The 18580-nt window shown below is 43.3% G+C and overlaps 2 protein-coding genes across 5 annotated transcripts; both read left to right on the plus strand.

Annotated features, from left to right (window-relative positions):
• The first annotated feature begins 2876 nt into the window (after positions 1–2876).
• On the plus strand, positions 2877–17153 carry shc1 (SHC (Src homology 2 domain containing) transforming protein 1). Its single transcript, XM_023408905.2, has 12 exons — positions 2877–7470; positions 7784–7854; positions 8409–8472; positions 9485–9604; positions 10633–10686; positions 11059–11110; positions 11821–11947; positions 12065–12212; positions 12526–12583; positions 13019–13135; positions 13765–14021; positions 14173–17153. Exons 1-12 carry the CDS (start codon positions 6877–6879, stop codon positions 14299–14301), a joined length of 1791 nt encoding a protein of 596 aa, XP_023264673.1. The 5' UTR covers positions 2877–6876; the 3' UTR covers positions 14302–17153.
• Positions 17154–17303: 150 nt separating this feature from the next.
• On the plus strand, positions 17304–18493 carry lenep (lens epithelial protein). 4 transcript variants are annotated; one of them, XR_002760910.2, is made up of 3 exons: positions 17304–17966; positions 18053–18094; positions 18307–18493. XR_002760910.2 is itself a non-coding variant. In XM_023408914.2 (3 exons), exon 1 carries the CDS (start codon positions 17764–17766, stop codon positions 17956–17958), a length of 195 nt encoding a protein of 64 aa, XP_023264682.1. In that variant the 5' UTR covers positions 17304–17763; the 3' UTR covers positions 17959–17966; positions 18053–18090; positions 18307–18493. The 4 variants fall into 4 exon arrangements, 2 of the variants coding, with proteins under 2 accessions (XP_023264682.1, XP_023264681.1); XM_023408914.2 differs by having other exon boundaries at positions 18053–18090; XR_002760909.2 differs by having other exon boundaries at positions 17304–18094.
• The last annotated feature ends 87 nt before the right edge of the window (positions 18494–18580 follow it).

The following is an 18580-nucleotide window of genomic DNA, read 5'->3' on the forward strand; positions in this document are numbered from 1 at the left end:
TGGGAGCAAAGCATGCTGGGAGTCAAGTAGCTGCAAGGGCGGAATTGGAGCGAGCTGTGATTGGCTCCTTGATTTTTGTGTGTCTTATGTGTGTATCGTGTGCTGATGTGCACTTTGGTGTTTTTAGGGATACAGACTCTCAGGCAGCGTGTGTTGGCCAATGGAATACATGGTAAGACTTGAATGTCATTTGAATATGATACAACCAGCTAATCAAAAACACACCGTGACACAGTGGCAAAGGAGTTGCTTCTTCTCCTGACAATGTAACATCAATCATTATAATGGTATTTAGACATTGATAAGAGGTTTAAAGAGTGGATTAAAGTAGGCGAAACATCCTGGAAATAATCATCTGGGCCATTTCTCTCCAGGAGGGTTAAAAAACTGTAAATTCAGGGCTGCATGAAGAACAAAATGCTCTGAATTTTCAAATGTGGCCTTCTATTCATTATGATTCTCTAATTTTCTATAGAATTTATTGAAATATAATGTTTGAAGCTTTGTAATGAAAAGTGGAGTCTTTCCTGACCCATTTAGATTTGTAACTAAGCAGCATCCATAGCTGAAAACATGAAAATTATTAAACAGATTTTTAACTAATCACAGTTTTATAAGGAACAATACAGTATGATACATTATACTGATGCGCCCCTACCAGTGAGCTGAGAAAACAAATCATTTTTACTGCACATTTGGTAGCCCGTATGATTTAAAAGTTTTCCCTTGCAGCAGAAATATTTCAATATTCTGCAGTCATATGAAACGGGAAACTAAAGTCACAGCGTGTAATCATGCATGAGTAATTGTGCAGCCCTATGTTTGTACATTTATTGTGGATTTAGTGAGGTATTGGTTTATTAGGTCCACTCAGCCAAAACTAATACTGTCTAATACAAAAGTCCTGCAATAAAGCCTTATCTTCATGATGGTTGTAATGGTCAGTTTTCGTGGAAACTTTTTGGAGGCTGTAGTTTGTGGTCATGTTGAATTGTGTTGCATAATGTTCAAAAACTGAAAATGATATCCTTCATGAAGGTGGAAGGTAGAATTACTGGCAGGGCTCTAATATTAGACTGCATTAGTTTAAGTAAGGTGTACGTAACAAACTGGCAATTGAGTTGATCCCTAGTCTTTATAATTTAAATTTTTCACTTAATAAAATATAGAAAGTTCTTAAAGAAAACACAAATATCTTTCTGTCAGCTCTAAGCCACAGTGTGTCATGTGTTTCACTGGTTACAGGCATGGTGTAGGCTAGGGGTGGAGGGGGCTGTTTTCACCAATCACTATCATACTACTCACATCTATGCGTGGTGTACAGTGACAGATATTATCTTGAATGACACTTGAGTTCTCAGTAGTTCTCTGATTTTGATCTTTCACATCCCTGCGTGCAGTGCTCGACCACATGATGACGGTGTAGTGGTCAAACACAGTACTGCAGGGACTCTGGTGTTTGGGGTGTCATTTGAGGATTTCTTGCTTTGCACTCTGCTGGGTTCCTGTGGCATTCTATGGGTGGTTTCCTCTGCTTTCCGCAACACTAAATTCTCATCAGATGCGCTTGAATGTCTTGACCAATCTCTGGGAACTCCATTTTTCTGTCTGCTTTTACAAAATCACTCTGTTGTCACTCTGTTTGCCTGGTAATAACCTGCCCTTAGTCATGTAGTAACATAGAGAATATTTATTATGTCAATGTCAGAGTTCTTTCTTCCTGTCATTTCTCAACTATCATCAAGGTTGTGCAGAGTGACCTCATGTCACACTCTGTACAGGGGGGGGGGTGAAACCATCCTCCTTCTCTCTTTCTCTCCCCCTTTCAATCTGTTTCTCAGGTTACCAAACATGAATAAGGGAGGAGCCTTGCATAGCCAACATGGACAACCCGTCCTCCCTACACATGCACACACACATATCAACCCCCCACCCCCACCCCCCTCCTTTCCTTCCCCTCTTCCACATCTCCATCTCCCCTTGGAGTGTGTGCATTAATGTGCAGGAGTGCAGCATCTTGCTGTGCATACACATGTACACTGCTAAATGACTGAGGCTGCAGAGAGGAGGTGGGGGGAAGGGGAGGAAACAGGAAGGAGGTTGGATGGGAGAAAAAGAGGTGGGGAGGGCAGAGGCAGTGAGTGTGTGTGTGTGTGTGTGTGTGTGTTAGAGAGAGAGAGAGATGGTAAGAGAGAAAATGGGAGGCAGCATCACCCACCCAGACTGGGAGGAGGGGAGGACAGACAGCGTGCTCGTCCCTCTAACAGACAGAGGTGGAAGGAAAGTGGGAATGAGAGACAGACGTGAGGGGAGAAGAGGAGCACAATGAAGGAGTGCCATTGTCCATCCTGGCAACACTGCCATTTCACCATCTGCTGAAAGAGAGAGAGAAAGAGACAGAGGAGGGAAGGGAAAAGAAGGAAGCCAAACGGAGGAGAGGATAGATGGAGAGGAGCTGCCGGCAGTGACTTTGTGAATTAATCGAGCGGAAGAGCGGATCAGTAGAGAAGCACGTTTTTCAGGGAGTGGACGGACGGAGAGGCAGAAAGAGGAAGGAGAGGACGAATGACCGGACAATCTGTGGCTGTTTAAACATTAATGTGGTTCTAATGTGAATATGGAGCCCAGCTTTAGATGAATCACCATGGATTATCAACTGTATGATCTTTAAACCAAAAAAAGGAACTATTTATGTTTTGCCATTCATGAAAAAAAGAAAGAACTTTTAGAGAAATTGAATAGAGTCACTTTATACAGAACAATTTTAATTACTTTTTCTTTTGTGTGAATATAGACTCTCTTTATGACTTCTGGTTTTCTATTCTCTATGAGCATAGGATCTATTCTGGATGTTATACAATTGTTATCTTTGTTAGCTGCTGCACATAATATTCAGGTTGTTTTTATGCAAGTTTTCTAAACATAAGTGTCGTCTTTAAGAAGTAAATAGTTAATGTAGTTTTTGTTTGTACTGTTATCAGAATGTCAGACATACAATTTTACTTTCTCTAGTTGGAGTCAGTGCATGCAGCCGACATGGGATGTCAACATTGATTGGGTTTTATGGCTGGCGCGACGCTGGAGAAAACTTTGATCATTTCCTGAAACCTATTGATCTTTCTAGGAGTCTGTAGTTTTTCCTCCTGTTGGATAAAAAAAAAAAAAAAAGTTCTAACGTGGAACCTTAGATGCAGCAACAAATTGCTGCCATGTGATTTGACAAAGCAGTTATCTCTTTGTCTGAAGATTTCTGCCTGTTGTCGGGACTTCACAGTATATATCCTCCGTAGGCATCTCTTTTAATGTCTGTTGCCATAGCAACGGGCGGCAGCTGCAGACAGAACACGATGTAAAGTTCTTTTTTCTTGTCTTATCTTTTAAAATTGGTGCTGTTCCATTAGGCAGTTGTATATATTTAGTAGATAAGAAAAATAGTCGACCTGATTAGTCCATGCTTGTGTGCAGTTTTTAGAGTTCCTTTCTTGGACAAGATTTTTTTTTTACTAGACAGTCTTTGTCTATGCGGAGCTTGGCAGTCTCCGAAAATCAGGGTTGTTTCAGGTCACCTGTCTCCCCCCTCCCCATCCTGTGTGTTCATCTTTTGCGAATCAGCTCAGCCCTGTTTGTCCTGATCTCACCTTTATCAACGGCAACTACCATCTTCATCAGTCAAGCTGATGTGCCATTATCAGGACTGGCTGGATAAATTAGATTATCTTACTGGTTTCACTTGTAGATATCACTCTGTTATCACTCTGTGCAGCTGCTTGGCCTCAAGGCCACTAATTACTGGTCATTAGTGTGTTATGTCTGTGACAATCTGTTCCTGTTACTGACTGTATGTAGGTGACTCAGGATTTTTCCTCATGTAGAGGGTCATCGCCTCTGCAGTCACCTGACCTACACTGTGTTCTGTGCACTAAAACATCCTCGGGCAGGGCGAGGGTTGACTCTGCTCATATAGCACTTCAGCACCCCTGTGTGTGAGAACACACCTGGAATTTCCTCTCTAGCGTTAACAACTCCATTTATGTCAGATCTTTTGCCTTTTTTAAAGTGCTAATTCTCTCTCTGGACTAATTTCTGGTTTTATTAGGGGTGTTACAGACTGTGTTGTTTGTTCTGCATGCTCTTTGAATGTCCAAATACTGGGTGTCTTTTGTGAATTTTCCAGCCATACTTCTTTACAGCTTTCTGGAGATCATCCCAGCCTGTCTGGCAGTGTTTCCGTGTGACTGGATTCTCCATGGTGCTTTTAGGCCAAGACCAGATGGATGACTAGCTAGAATTGTGGTGCTAGACTGGTGTAGGCGACTGTTCCTTTGCCATGCATCCAGCGCCCACTGCAAGCTGGTGCGCTGTACTTCAGACACAGTCAAGTTATGAAATGTTAATGTGTGGAAAAATGTTAGTTTTCGCTTGGCAACACTGAAACTTTGGTGCCAAATTTACAACCTTCTGTAAGTGGTTTAGGCAAGGTGTGTGTAAACCTTGCTCTCCTTTTCAAGGAGTAAAGGTCAACAGATTGTAGATATGACTAGTGCCTCAACAGCACTGAGGTGTAGGCCAGCCAGCTTGCTGCACCACTGTAGGTGTAGCCTTGCCTCCTACTGAGGTCAAAGTGCTACAGACTGTTTTGTTTGTGGGACTTTGGGTTGCAAGAGACTGTTAATGTAAACAGACTGTTGTTTGCCTTCTAGGTTGGACTATGCAGAATATGAGTATCTTGTGGTGTCTATACTGTTAGTAGTGGAACTGAGAGGTGACCTACTGCTTGATAAGCCCTGCCTTAGATAAGGAAGGAAACGGTTCCAGAGTATAACATTTGGCTTGTTTATATCATATCAGGCAGTGTTGATGCTCTTCTCTCAGGTAACTAACTGTAATCTGGGCTTGTTATTTGTACTAGGCAGTAATAAACTAACAGGGTAATTGTAGTTGTGCATACAGAGATCAGCACATCAACAGAGTGCAGTTTTATTTGAGCATCTCCCAGCAGCTGGGTGAGAGAGTTCATGTTCAACTTTGATGAGCCTCCAGCACCATTCAGGGAACCCTGGGTTGGGAGTTCAGACCAGACCAATCAGGTCTCATTACCATCACAACAAACCCACCGGTAGTCGTCATCAGCCAATGACCTACATTCTCCAGTGTTACATCACCACCGTGCTACTGCAGTGTGTGTCACTGTACCAGACACAGACAACATCTCAGACTCAAACTACCACTATCTAATGGTGCTCCTGAGAAAAAACAAAAAAACATCCTAACTGAGGTGGCCAGTTCTAGGGAACACACTTGAACCAAGGCAGCCTCACTTGTTTTAGCCATATCAGGATCTACAGTCAGGAATGGGCCCAACTCTGCTGGCCCAGTCTTAAGTACTAACTAACTTTTTTCTTTGTTTTCTACTTGTGTCTAAGTAGGTGACCATGCCTAACCTCTAGCCATCCCTAATCTTAAAGTTAGAGAGGCAGAAAGACAGGGATCACCATTAATATATTAGACAGAGGGACTGTTAAACAGGACAGCCTGGAGAACGGGCGAGCAGACGAGGGAGGGGGTAAGGGGGAGCGAGAGATCATCTGGAAGAGGAGAGAGGAAGTGGTGGCGCGGGAGAGGGCAGAGGCGTTGGAGAGACAGAGGCTGGCAGAGTATATTGTGTGGAGGAAGAGAGAGGACTTCCAGGAGAAGAGAGGAGACAGAGAGAAGGGAGGAAAGAGTGCGGAGAAAGGGAAAGAGGCTGCAGCAGAAGTGATCTGGAAGAAGAGAGAAGAAGAGGACGGAGAAGCAGGGAGGGAGAGAGCGAGGGCCATTCAGAGAGGACATGAAACCATTTGGAGGAAGAGAGAGAGAGAGTAAAAATGAACTTGATGAAAGATTTGAGAATACAATGCACTTGAAAAGTAGGTGTTAAGGAAAGTGTGCTGCCACCAGGAGTTGGAGACTAGCCATACATCAGTAAGCCTCCTCTCTTCTTTAGCAGCTCTGCGCTTCATTGAGTTCTGCAGGTGCTCTCTGTAGTATTGACCAATTGGAACTGTGTATTGTGTGCGTGCGCGTGTTGCTGCTGTGTTAGTGCACGCAGCCCCTTTGCGATCCCCTCGTTGGCTGCTAATAGGATTTTTATGGGCCCGTGTCAGGCAGGATAGAGCTGCCAAGGGGAGCCGCTTCACACATGCACGCATGTGCGCACACCAACACACACACATACACAGATAATCTAAGAGGTATTGTGAGCAGGGAAGGTTTATGCTGCCTCACACGTGTAAGCACATCACGTACAAGTACACACCCCTCAATGCTGTAAGACACATGCAAGGGGGTGTTGAGAGAATTCACTTGTTCACTGTTGATTCTCCATGGTGCTGCCGACAGCTGGATAACTGGCCCTCACTGAGTTGGAACAAGATATTCACAGATATCGTTTTACATTATGGCAAAAACACTGAGATGAACACTTTTTGTAGAGCTAAGATGATGATCTTATGATTTCATCAGTTCCTGGGAACAGAATGAACATTGAAGCAGAAGTGAACTGATGACAACATGATCTGCACTGGTGCACTAAAAACAAACTTTTTTCATCTGCATTCTACCATTAACTGGGACACCCCACTTCTCTGCACCTTTTTCATTCTGCTTTCATTTCTGGATAAAGCCGTTTCTAAAGCAGTTTGGTTTTGGCTGCCTGGTAATGAGTGGAGGACAGACAACCAGACAGATGGATGCAGCTCTTACACTGAGCAAGACAGACAGATGGCTGTGTGTCCTTTTAGGGAGAAACTTTGAATACTGAGACAAAGAGACGTTGATTGAATCACTAGAGCCTCTGTGGACTTGCACGAATATAAAAACTGACACTGCAGATTCATTATGGAGCTTGTCCCAAAAACCAAATACACCCACTTTCGGAGTGAATCGCTGAGCTCAACTGATGAAACAAACTCCAATCCATCATCGTTCCCTCCTTCCAGTCCTGCTACCCCGCTCACTCCCTCCCCTGGTTTACCTTCTTCTCTCTCTTCCTCATCTCTCACTCCCATCTTGCCCCCCTCTTCTCCCCGCCCGGCAGAGAACAGCCCCACCACCCTTTGTTCCTTCTTCCCTAGGATGGGATCTCTTCGTCTGGGCGTCTCTGCCACTCTTCTCCCAGGACTCAAGGCCTCAAACAGGCCGCAGCAACCTCAGGCGCCTGTTGAGTCCTCTGGGGACGACAGGAGCAGCTCTAGCTCCTCCCCTCCGCTTCATCACCCTGTTCCCCCTCTAACTGCTCCTTCTCCCCCTCCTCGACCTCCTCTGCAGGATATGAACCGGCTGGGAGGGGCGTCCAGGAGGGCACGGGTGGAAGGAGGGCAGCTGGGAGGAGATGAGTGGACGCGCCATGGCTCCTTTGTCAACAAGCCCACCCGTGGCTGGCTGCACTCCGACAATGTGGTCAGCACCACCGGTGTTTCCTACACTGTACGGGTAAGTAACTGGCACCCTCTCACTCATCCCTAACTGAAATATGTAATTACACATCTCTCTTTCCAGTCTTTGCATATATGTATATATATATATATATATATTTCAGGATCAAAAGATGTGACAGAAGGGTGTATGTATATATATATATATATATATATATATATATACACACACAAACATCCTTCTGTCACATTTTTTGAATCTGAGAATCTGACACTGCTACACCACTACTTATTGTGTTCAGTCTGTCCAATGGGACTGTGATGTAGGAAATGTCCGACGCTAATGTGTTGCCTTCCTGTTTCCTGGGCAGTACATGGGTTGCGTGGAGGTGCTACAGTCAATGCGAGCGCTGGACTTCAACACCAGAACTCAGGTCACCAGGTGAGACCACACAATGCTCGTCAGTCGCTGGCCTGCTACTTCTCTCATCTCAGCTCTTGTTTGCGCATGTGGGGGCGAGAAGGTAAAAGTGTGTTTGGACTTAGAAACAACGGATGGATACACTCACACACCACTCACTGCTCATATGTTGCTTCGTCTGCTTGCTTGCTTTCTTTTCCACTTCCACTCTCTTTTGCTTGTTTGCTTGTTTCTCTCTGTGTTAGTGTCTGACTGCATCTGCTCGTGTGTGTGAGTGTGTGTGTGTGTGTGTGTGTGTGTGTGTGTGTGTGTGTGTGTGTGTGTGTGTGTGTGTGTGTGTTTTCACGCCTGCAGCTCTCTCAGACCCTAAATTAGAATGTTCTGGAATCCTGGTGGTCTCCCTCTGGTTTCCGTAGTAATGTTTGTCCCTGTGGCAAAGACGAGTATTGTTGCCAGGGACGATAAATTCAATCACCCACTGCCAGATCTCATTTAATCCATATAATTGTAAGTCCGGGAAGGTGCGAGAGTTAATGACATGGTATTGTAACTCTTGCATGTTTTCAATGTTTCAGGGAGGCAATCTCTGTGGTGTGTGAGGCAGTACCCGGAGCCAAAGGAGCCCAGCGCAGGAGAAAGGTACACACCATGCACACTAGCACACACCCTTACAGGGCATTATTTATTTATATGGTTTAAGTGGGCAGCAGTGGGAAGGGTTTTCTGGATAAGAGCTAGATTTAGCTTGATTGTCCACTCTGTGGTCAGTTGGCTATTCAGTCACACACTCTCCCTCACACACACAGATCTTGATTTAGGCTGATTGTACACTTTTGCGGTTAGTGGGCTACTTGCAGGTAATGACCAATCACTCTCTGGTCTCTCTTTTCTCTCCCTCCATCATGTCACAAGGGAGGCTATAGAGGTAGAGTTGTAGCTCCTGTGGAGCCAGTGTCAAGCCAAATAAGCACTCCAGACTAGCAGACACAGCTGCAAGTGTGCTGTTTAAAGACTGTGTGTGTCTGTGCACAGTATTCCTGTAAAACTAAAAACACCCACCCAAACAGTTCATAAAACAGGTGGCTAAATCCAGCGCCCTGCTGCCATAGCAGGGTTTGACCAAGGAACGTCTGGCAGTGCAGGACACCAGACAAAATAGTTATAGAATGTAAGCTAGAATAGATTAAACTAGTCTAGTCCCTCTGATTTGGCTGGACTGAGGTTAATGTGGCTGAGCATGTGCATCCTGTTGTGATGCTGCCGTTCTCACACTGCACTCCAAATATTCCGGAGCAGATATGGATGAAAGCCATGAGAAGAAGGAGGATTGGGATAAACGAGCTGGCACAATAGTGCTGGCATGGTTCTGCGTGATGCTCTTGGCACAGCCTACAGTATGTGAACTGTCCCGTCTACTCCCCATTGGTCACAGTTGGCCTTCGAGACAGGATCATTTTCAAAATTGCAGCTGTTCTCCCACTCCCACACACACAGGCATTTCCACACATACACCCACAGGCTCATGCACAGGCAGGGAGCACTCACTGGAGTATCGTGCCTTGTTGAAGTAAAAAAACATAAAACCCTGTAGGTTTCTGTTTGTGAACGTTGTTTGTATTTTACTCATGGACCATATCCCTCTCTTTTGCAGCCTTCCTCACGCTGTCTGACGTCCATCCTGGGGAAAAGTAACCTGCAGTTTGCTGGCATGACAATCAGCCTCACCATCTCGACCAGCAGCCTCAATCTGTTGGCCTCTGACTGCAAACAGGTTAGACTGAAACCAGCTTACCCCTGAAGTTACTGTTGCGTGTATTTTTCTCAAAAGCTCTGTTGGTGTTTGGGAGATTTGTCCCAGAGACTTCACTGTGAGTCAGTGATGCATCTGATTGTTAGAGCTCTGTTTTAGCCGGAGGTATGTTTGGTATCCTGAGTGCACTTAGCTGGTGCATTTTACTGAAGAAGAGTAAAGCTGAGGATTTCTCTGCTTGAGGGATTTCTTGTGGTATTAAGGATTTTAAAGACTTTTTAAAGATCAACTTTAGAAGGGCAATTTTAATATTTAAATGAAAATGTAAATTATTTTATTTTCATCACCCCCATTTTATTGTAAATATTTTTTGGAGATCTTTTTTGAGATCAAGAAAATATCTTCCTAATCAAAACCTGTGTTTTATTTTTGTCATTTTGTCATCAGAGCAATGTGTCTTATGACCGTTTGTGACATTCAAGGGATGCCCAGATAATTTTAGAGCTTCTCCACTTTGTTTTTCCTCATTTGCTCTGGATGATGCACAAATCCCTCTTAACCATCGTCTTCATTCCTGCATCACCACAGGGCAGGATGTGATCCTCCTCCTAGACCTCTTATGAGTTAATAGCTACTGAACGATGTTTATTTCTTCTGGGAAATGGCATACAGTAGTGCAGTGCATACACATTAACACGTAGCACAAAGCAACATGCCGTTCACATACACTCATTCACAAATACAGCCCACACATTGTGCAGAGAGCATTAGCAAGTGTTGATGCTGTTATTGATCTAACATGGGTGGTTGTTGCCGGCTGTTAAAAAGGTGTTCCATCCACGCTTAGTTTTTATCACTGCTGCAGTTGATGGTGCTCAATGGAGGAAAAAGCACTTTTCTCAGTAATTATTCCACATTTGTCTCTCCATCCACATGCTTTCATCTCACTTCCCACATACTTCATGTCACCCACATGCTCTTCTTCTTTCTCTCTCTCCTCTGTCTTTCTTTCTCTCTCTCTCTCTCACTCTCTTTCTTTTTCTCCACAGATAATCGCCAATCATCACATGCAGTCCATCTCCTTCGCCTCTGGAGGAGACCCAGTGAGTCACCCAAAGTCAGCTCAAATCTCACTCTGGACATTTTCCATCTTTCTTCCGCCTGCATATCCTTCCTTCCTGTCCTCTGTCATTGTCTATTCTTATAAATACCACTTGCTCCATTGCTGCCTCGCTGGTTTGCAGTCTTCTCCTCCAAGCCTGATCTCATTACTTCCTGTTATCTCTCTTTCAGCTCAGTATATGTTTTTAACTTCTGCAGCTTTGCTTTATCTCTTTCCTCTTCATCGTCGTCTTCTTCTTCTTCTTCTTCTTCCTTTCAACCTCTCTATCCTAAACCTGCCCTTCACTTTTTCCTCTTATCGATTTTTGTCCCCTTGCCCTCTTCCCCTAACTGTCTACCCCTGTCTCCCTCAGGATACGGCTGAGTACGTAGCATATGTGGCCAAAGACCCAGTCAACCAGAGAGGTGAGCAGAAACAGCAAAATGACACCTCCACTCAGACAGCATCTGCCAGTAGGCTGCTTTTTGGGGCTGTTGGTTTGACCATAATCCTCTGATGCATGAGTTGCAAATCTCTCTACACTCACTCTCACTGTACGGTGAAACAGGCTGTGAGATTGCACTTTCAGCATATACTGTAAATATAAAGGTGAACAAGGCGTTTTATTACAATATAGATTAATCCTATTAAATCAATGAAATGGCTCTATTCATTTCTTATTTCCCTCTGAGTTTTACACGCTGCCTCCTGAAGATATTACAGAGCCAAGAGTGCAAACCAAGAAACAGTACATTTACTGCTTAATAAGCATCACAAGTAACAGGGATATTTTGGATTTTTTTTTTGGCAGCACCTGCTTTATTTGTGCTTATGAGCTATATATATGAACACATGGCTTGATTTTCCAAGCAATAATAAACACACTCACAGAACTGGGGACCGACTGAAAAAAATATACAGAAATGCTTGTTCCTACAACAGTCAACACCACTTTAAATATTATTAATGTTATTCTTGTAATTTGAGGGAAAATTGCAGGGAGTACACTGGATGACATGCACTCCATTTCAACATTTTCATATTTATCTAGATGACTGCATATTTCCCACAAGTACATGTTGCTGCAGCTACTGTATCTTCATTTAGTGACTCATTTGTGCGTGCTCTCTTTCAGCATGTCATATCCTGGAGTGCTCAGAGGGTTTGGCCCAGGAAGTCATCAGCACCATCGGCCAGGCCTTTGAACTACGTTTTAAACAGTACCTAAAGAACCCACCCAAACTGGTCACCCCTCATGACAGGTAAATGTGGGCATCTTTGCTCTGCGTCTTTGAGCCCAAAACAAGAGCTTGTGTTTGTATTTTTCCACCCATCATTTGTTTTTGTATCTGCTTTTATATCGCCACTTTCTCTCCCAGAATGGCTCCGTTTGACGGCTCTGCATGGGAGGAAGAAGATGATGAGACTGCTCCGCCTCCTGATGTCCCTTACTATAATAATTTCCCTGGAAAACAGCCTCCCCCTGGTGGACTGATTGACATGAGGACCCGCCCAGGGGCCACGCTGGTGAGACAAGAGCACATAAATACAACAGGAGGATGAAACATACTCATACACACGCTTCAACACATCCAAACACTGACAGCACTGCAATTAAGAGATGATACACTTTTAAGGAATCTACTGACTATACAGTATGTGTCAGAAATGTGTCATTTTTGAGCCAGGTAAAAAGGCAACTGTAACCCTGCTCTGTTTAATATACACAAATCAATATTGACCTTGGTAACCCTTTGAGTTGGCCATAGAATGAATTTATTTCAATAGGTCCACATGGTGCAGTGACTCATGATTTGTTTTTGTGCCTCTGTGTTTGCAGCCTTATGGACAGCCAGGTCAGAATGACATTCACAAGCAGCCTCTGCCGCCTCTACCAGGTGAGATCTGTCTCTGCCAGTCTGTCTGCGTCTCTCTCGCTCTGTCTGTCATTCAAGCTGAGGCTGAGAGGGAATGACTCAGGCTATCATTCAGGCACAAAATAGAGAGATTAAACAACAATTTTTCCTCGCCTCTCTTGGATAACTAGTTATTTCCCTCAGTATGGAACACTGCTCATTCATAACGGCTATGCGTCAAATTTGTATATAGGACTGCTTGTGGTCAGTGCCACAACTCAAAAATGGTGGGTATTTTGACTGGATTTGTCTAAACCCACAGATTATCCCTAACTGAGAAATCAGTCACACTTTTTCTCCATACTCTTGTCTTTGTTGTTTTTATCTTGTAAAAGCTGGTTACCATGCCATTCAGTACGAATAGCTAATATGAGACCTGGGAAGTGCCAGGATTATTTATTATTTTCTGTTTTGAAGTGGGTGCCAAAGAAGGGGGACGGGAACTGTTTGATGACCCTTCATACGTCAATGTGGATAAACCCCGCCCCCCAGTTGCAGCAAATGGAAACGCTCACAGAGACGCTTTTGACATGAGTAAGTGTCTTACCTGGTTTATCTATGCTTCTGTGTTAATGCGTTGTTGGGAATATCATCTCAGCTTGATGAATCCATCTGAAAATGAACTATCTTAAAAAAAATGAAGTGCAAATGACTGAGTTGCTTGCTGGGAATCTATATAGTGAAAGACAATGTCCTGTAAATGACTAAATGTGGCTGTTGTAATCAAAGTGACCAAAATTGCTGGTAACTAAAATGTGCAATTACTTGACCATGAGGCAAGCATAAGGGTTAATCACTGCCTAAGGAGATGAGCAGAATAGTGTGTGCTTTACATTCCATATGACGGGCTAATTGAGGAGTGGAGTTGCCCACAGAAGGCAGCCTTGGAGGGAGATAAGGGAATTAGAGTGGCTTTGTCCATTACAGGGGCATTTTATGGAAGATGATTGGTTGACTGGGTAAAGCTTTTCACATTAAAGACACAGTACATTATCAGTGTACAGTATAGCACACATCTGTCAGAGAGCATGTGCTTTACTAGGACATGGTCCAATCATTTTTGTTCTAAATAAAAATGCAGACCATAGTAAAAGCAAAAAATGCATTTGAGAGTTACATCAGAGAAATACAATATTACAAATGTGTATCTGGATTTTTTTAAGAGCCATTTGATGATGCCTTGGGGGTCTCTGGGCACGGTGGCCCGAGCTCAGTGACAGCAGCGCCTCCTCTGGTGCAGCAGTTGCAGTGTGAGGCCTGGTTCCATGGTAGCTTAAGTCGCAGGGAAGCGGAGAGGTTGCTGACCCGCGATGGTGACTTCCTGGTGCGGGAGTCTGGGACCACGCCCGGACAGTACGTCCTCACAGGACAGCAGGGGGGTCAGCCCAAACACCTGCTACTAGTCGACCCAGAAGGAGTGGTGAGTCAGGGTGGGAGGAAGAGATCACAAGGGCAAAGGGGAGGGAGAAGAGTGAATCGGCAAGGGACATTTTTAGTTAGTGTTTTACTAACAAATGATTATATTGGTGTGTGGTTGAACTGGTCATTGATATATATTTTTCATCTTCTAGGTCCGTACAAAAGACCATCGGTTTGAAAGTGTGAGTCACTTGATCAGTTACCACATGGACAACAGGCTCCCCATCGTATCAGCTGGAAGCGAAGTGTGTCTGCAACAGCCAGTTGAGCGCAGGGCCTGACGTTCCACAGACCAATGAAATACTCCACCAAATATACACACACTCCCACTGCAAATCAACACAATACATCATATGCTATAACACACACAGCAACACTACACTCAACACACTCAAACATACACAACAGTACATATGCACACACACAAAGCAAAGAAAGCCAAAAAAAAAGAAAAAGAAAAAAAATCACCAGTTTCTCTGCAGAATCACTTAATTGCTGCTGTTGCCACATGTTCCTGTCCTTTCTGAAAGCCAAACTGTGATATGCAGTCCCTCCTCGACCCCAACGACTATCAGGCGCATCCCTCCACAACGGAGAAGTACTGCTGCAATTTCTCAACAGCCTACTGTGAACCAGGGAGGAACCCTTTCCTTATTTCAGAACGGGGCAGAAAACAAATGCAATTTTTTTTAAAGAAAAAAAATCTTAACATTCGATTATGAAAAACAAAAAAACAGAACACTTTACTAATACAAGGAATTGTGTACAAAAAAATAATGGAACAGAAGAGTGAAGAAAGGAACATAAATGGGACATGGAATCGGATTTTCTGTGCTTTTTAAGCATGTGTTCTTTCATTCAGGGGAAATGATTTCCCTCCTCAGACTGTCGCTGGAGCGTATTAGGCAAAACGCAAACTGGATGGTAATGGTCCTTTGTTGTAGAGACTGAACCCGGCTCAAACACAAACACTCCCTTCGGGTGTCACTTGAGTACTTCAGCAGCAAACAAGACTTTGACATGATTCTGCGTGGTGAATATGCATAAACGAGTTTGCTTCCAATCTAATCAGGAGTGTCACCTTACCCCCACCCACTCCCCTATGAAAGACTTTTGAACTTTGACCCCTGGAGTGATAAAGAAAGCCTGTATGCAAAACTGGGACTGCTATGCCAATGACCATCATATATGTTTTTGTTTTTTTTTTCCATCTGATATCTTGGGACTCATTTAGTGATTGGACATTAGGAGTTCAGGAGGATCTAAGCGGCTGTTTGGCCCTAATCCCTCTAAAAAGACAGATACACGTTCACCTTTACTCCACACACGGGCTGCACCACCTGTCATGCCAAAGAACATGAACTTGGTCGCTAACAGCAGAGGAAGCCATGATAATTATCAACAGTTATTTATCTTGTGTGCTTACAGCGGTGGGAACTTATTGAGAAAGACATGCACATAAAAATAAGCCTGTTTTAGATTGAAGAAGAATCTGGATTGTGCCTGAATACATCATCAAAAAGGCAATTTCTTTTTTTTCTTTTTTTCTTTTTTTTATAAAGTGCATTGATGTCACCCACAAACACAATAACTACTACATTTTGAGAAGCATAGACCAGATCATTTTGACCTATTGCTTTTCTGCTGACACCTTAGTATGTGTTTGCATTGACAATCTATGGGTTATATCTTTACAGAGTATTCTGTGAAGAAAACTGAAAGCAGAGGAGAGTTGTTCGAGGAGACCCCTTTAAACAGTGGCCAATGATGTGTTGTAATGTTGAGCAGTCTAAGCAATGAATTTCCCTCTGCAAAAATGATGCACAGTGTGTAATAGTAACCGCTTTGGTAATTTTTGTGTATTGTGATGTTGCTTTACTTTATAATCACTTGAGGGAATCATTTTTAAAACCTTGTATGTCAAATGAAGTGGGTCCGGGGTAACTGAACATGAGGACATACATGCTTTTGGAGCATTGCTAACGATGAAATGTTAAGCCAAATGCTGCCCTTCAGTGTGCTGTTTTCATATACTGTCAAGGATCTGGAGGGAGAAGTTCACACTATAGTTTTCTCCTTTCCTCTTCCTCCTCCCTCAATCCATGGTGTTGTTTTTTATATCTTTTTAATCGTGCCTTGTTTCTTCAATGCAGTCACGTCACTTCAATGCAGTCACCTTATGTACTTAATTCTAATGTAGTCGACTACAGGAGAATCTTACACAAGCCTCTCAGTTAAACAACAAAGACTCTGCAAAAATGACACTCCAGTAAACACACACAAACAGATCCAGTGATGGCAATCTCCTCTGATGCACATTCTTGCATTCAGCTTATAGTCACAGATACTTGATGTCACCAGGGGGGGGGGGGGGGGGGGTTTCCTGAGCATCTGTAAATAACATCAGTTTTTTGACTGTTCAGCTTAGTATCAGATTATTGTTTCCATAGTTGTATATTTAAAGACTTATTTAATAAGTAACACCGAGCCAGACACCACAGCACTGAGGTAGCTCTTAAAGCCAACTGAACTTGTCAAAGAGATTGTGGCCAAACTCCTGAAATACGAGAGGGGATCTTTCAACTTAAACCTTAACTGTCAACTAGTCCTCATACCCTGTAGTGGGCTCACATGTAATCTAACATGCACACGCATACCAGAGTGACAGCTGGGTCAGTCAGACACTCACACTCTGCCTGTTTGGCTGTTTGTGGGTTAGAGATAGGAAAATCAAGAGCTTGAAGTCCTGCTATTGATGTGTGCGCCTCTTGTAAGTGTGCGTGCATGTGTGTATGTGTGTGTGTGTGCTGGAATAGACCCACCTGACCCTCTGCATCATTAGTGACCTCGTCCCGTGTTAACATCGTTCATCACAGTTGCCTTTGTTGCATGAAAATCCTTTCAAATTTTTCTCATGTTTGTTGTTGGTGATGGTGATAGTGTTGATGATGCTGTTGTACTTTTTCATTTGTGTTTTTTGAAAGCCAAAGGTTACTTTCAGATAGTGTGCACAGATATTGATTTTTACTTTATATATTTCTGTTTTAATACTTTTTTTGTTTTTAGGGAAACATGTCTGTTTACACCTGTATCTGAAAATATAGATTGCATATATAAATACATATATCATTCATCTCTCTTTGTGAGTTTGCCTTTTGATATAATTGTGAATTTCACCTGAATATTTATCACCTAGTTGGGTAGGCTTTTTAGAGATCCCTTTATTTTCTCTATCAAAATACACAAAAAAAACTGATGGAAAATTAAACAACACAGCACACACCGCTAGAAGATATGATCACCTGTCACAGACTGTTCTGAACAAAGAATGAGATGTAGTGCAGGGGTGTATTGGAGCTGCTGGAACTCTCCTGTTTGTGAACAGATGAGGCTGTAACAGAAGGGGGCTGATTCAGGGATTGTTAGAGCTCAGAGAGAGTCGGTGTGGGGGGTAGTATACAAAAGAGGGGAGCAGTGCACAGCAAAGGTAAACAAGGCCTTTAATCAATCAGTGAATGTTTGAAAGCAGGGAAGAGTCTAGAAAACTCAGGATGTGAAAGGAGGTGACCTGCAGTTCATATAGGAGGTTATAAGTAGAGGAGCTAACTGTGCCAGGAATACGGAGCAGACCTCAGCTGTTGCACGAGCCCGGTCCAATCCCATTTGTCAGAGCTCTCCTCCTGTTCTCATCGACTGCCCTCCTTCTTGCCTCTGCCTGATCACTCCCTTTCCTCACCGGAGCAATGCATCCCCAGCGTCCTCTTCCCCAAGCCATGCCTTCCTCCTCTCTGGGACAGCACCTGCGGGACATGGCCATGGGTCTGGGACGAGGCAAGAACTTCTTGGGAGGAAACTTTGCCTACAGTTTCATCCAGTCAGTTAAGGAGTGCCTTTATTTCCTTCTCTGCTGCTGGTGCATCAAAGAGATCCTGGACTGACAGACTGAGTGAGAGTAGCTCAAGTGGTCATTGATTTTCCCTGTTTCTCCGTTGGCTCCTATAGTGTAATTTCAACCAGCTTTTGTTTCATCAGAAATGGAGCGTTTGATCAGTGGTGCTGGCAAAGCATTGGCAAGTATGAGTCTTGTCTCATATGACAACAATTTACCACTTCAGTAGCCTACATAGTGAATCAAAATCTCTCTAATGTATATAATGCAATTACCTACAAAAGAAGAGGCTCTCGATTTTAGAAAATGTCAATTTCATTGAGGAGTAGGTTTACTAAATCATAAAACTGTTTAATGCACTTACACACAGATAATGTTTTTATTTCTGTTTTTTCAGGGTCTATGAGATGCTCCTCTTGGGTTTTCAGGAAGCACACTGGCACATTTCCAGCTGCTACAAATGTTCATAGTTTTCTGAATTCAACCCTGTTGATCTGAGATCTTGAGGAATGGCACCCCTGATGTTCACTGTACAAGACAAACTGGTGTGGCAATAAATAAAGGAACTAATGAATAGAAAAATATTACCTTTATGTCTGAATTTTTGTTCATTTTTTTAAAATTAATTTGATAGTTAACATATACTGTTCAGCTAAAAAAAGAAGAGAAAA

The sequence above is a fragment of the Seriola lalandi genome, unplaced genomic scaffold (assembly GCF_002814215.2).
Source record: "Seriola lalandi dorsalis isolate HSWRI2012SDOR001 ecotype SW California unplaced genomic scaffold, Sedor1 jcf7180002054376, whole genome shotgun sequence".
Classification (NCBI taxonomy): domain Eukaryota; kingdom Metazoa; phylum Chordata; class Actinopteri; order Carangiformes; family Carangidae; genus Seriola; species Seriola lalandi.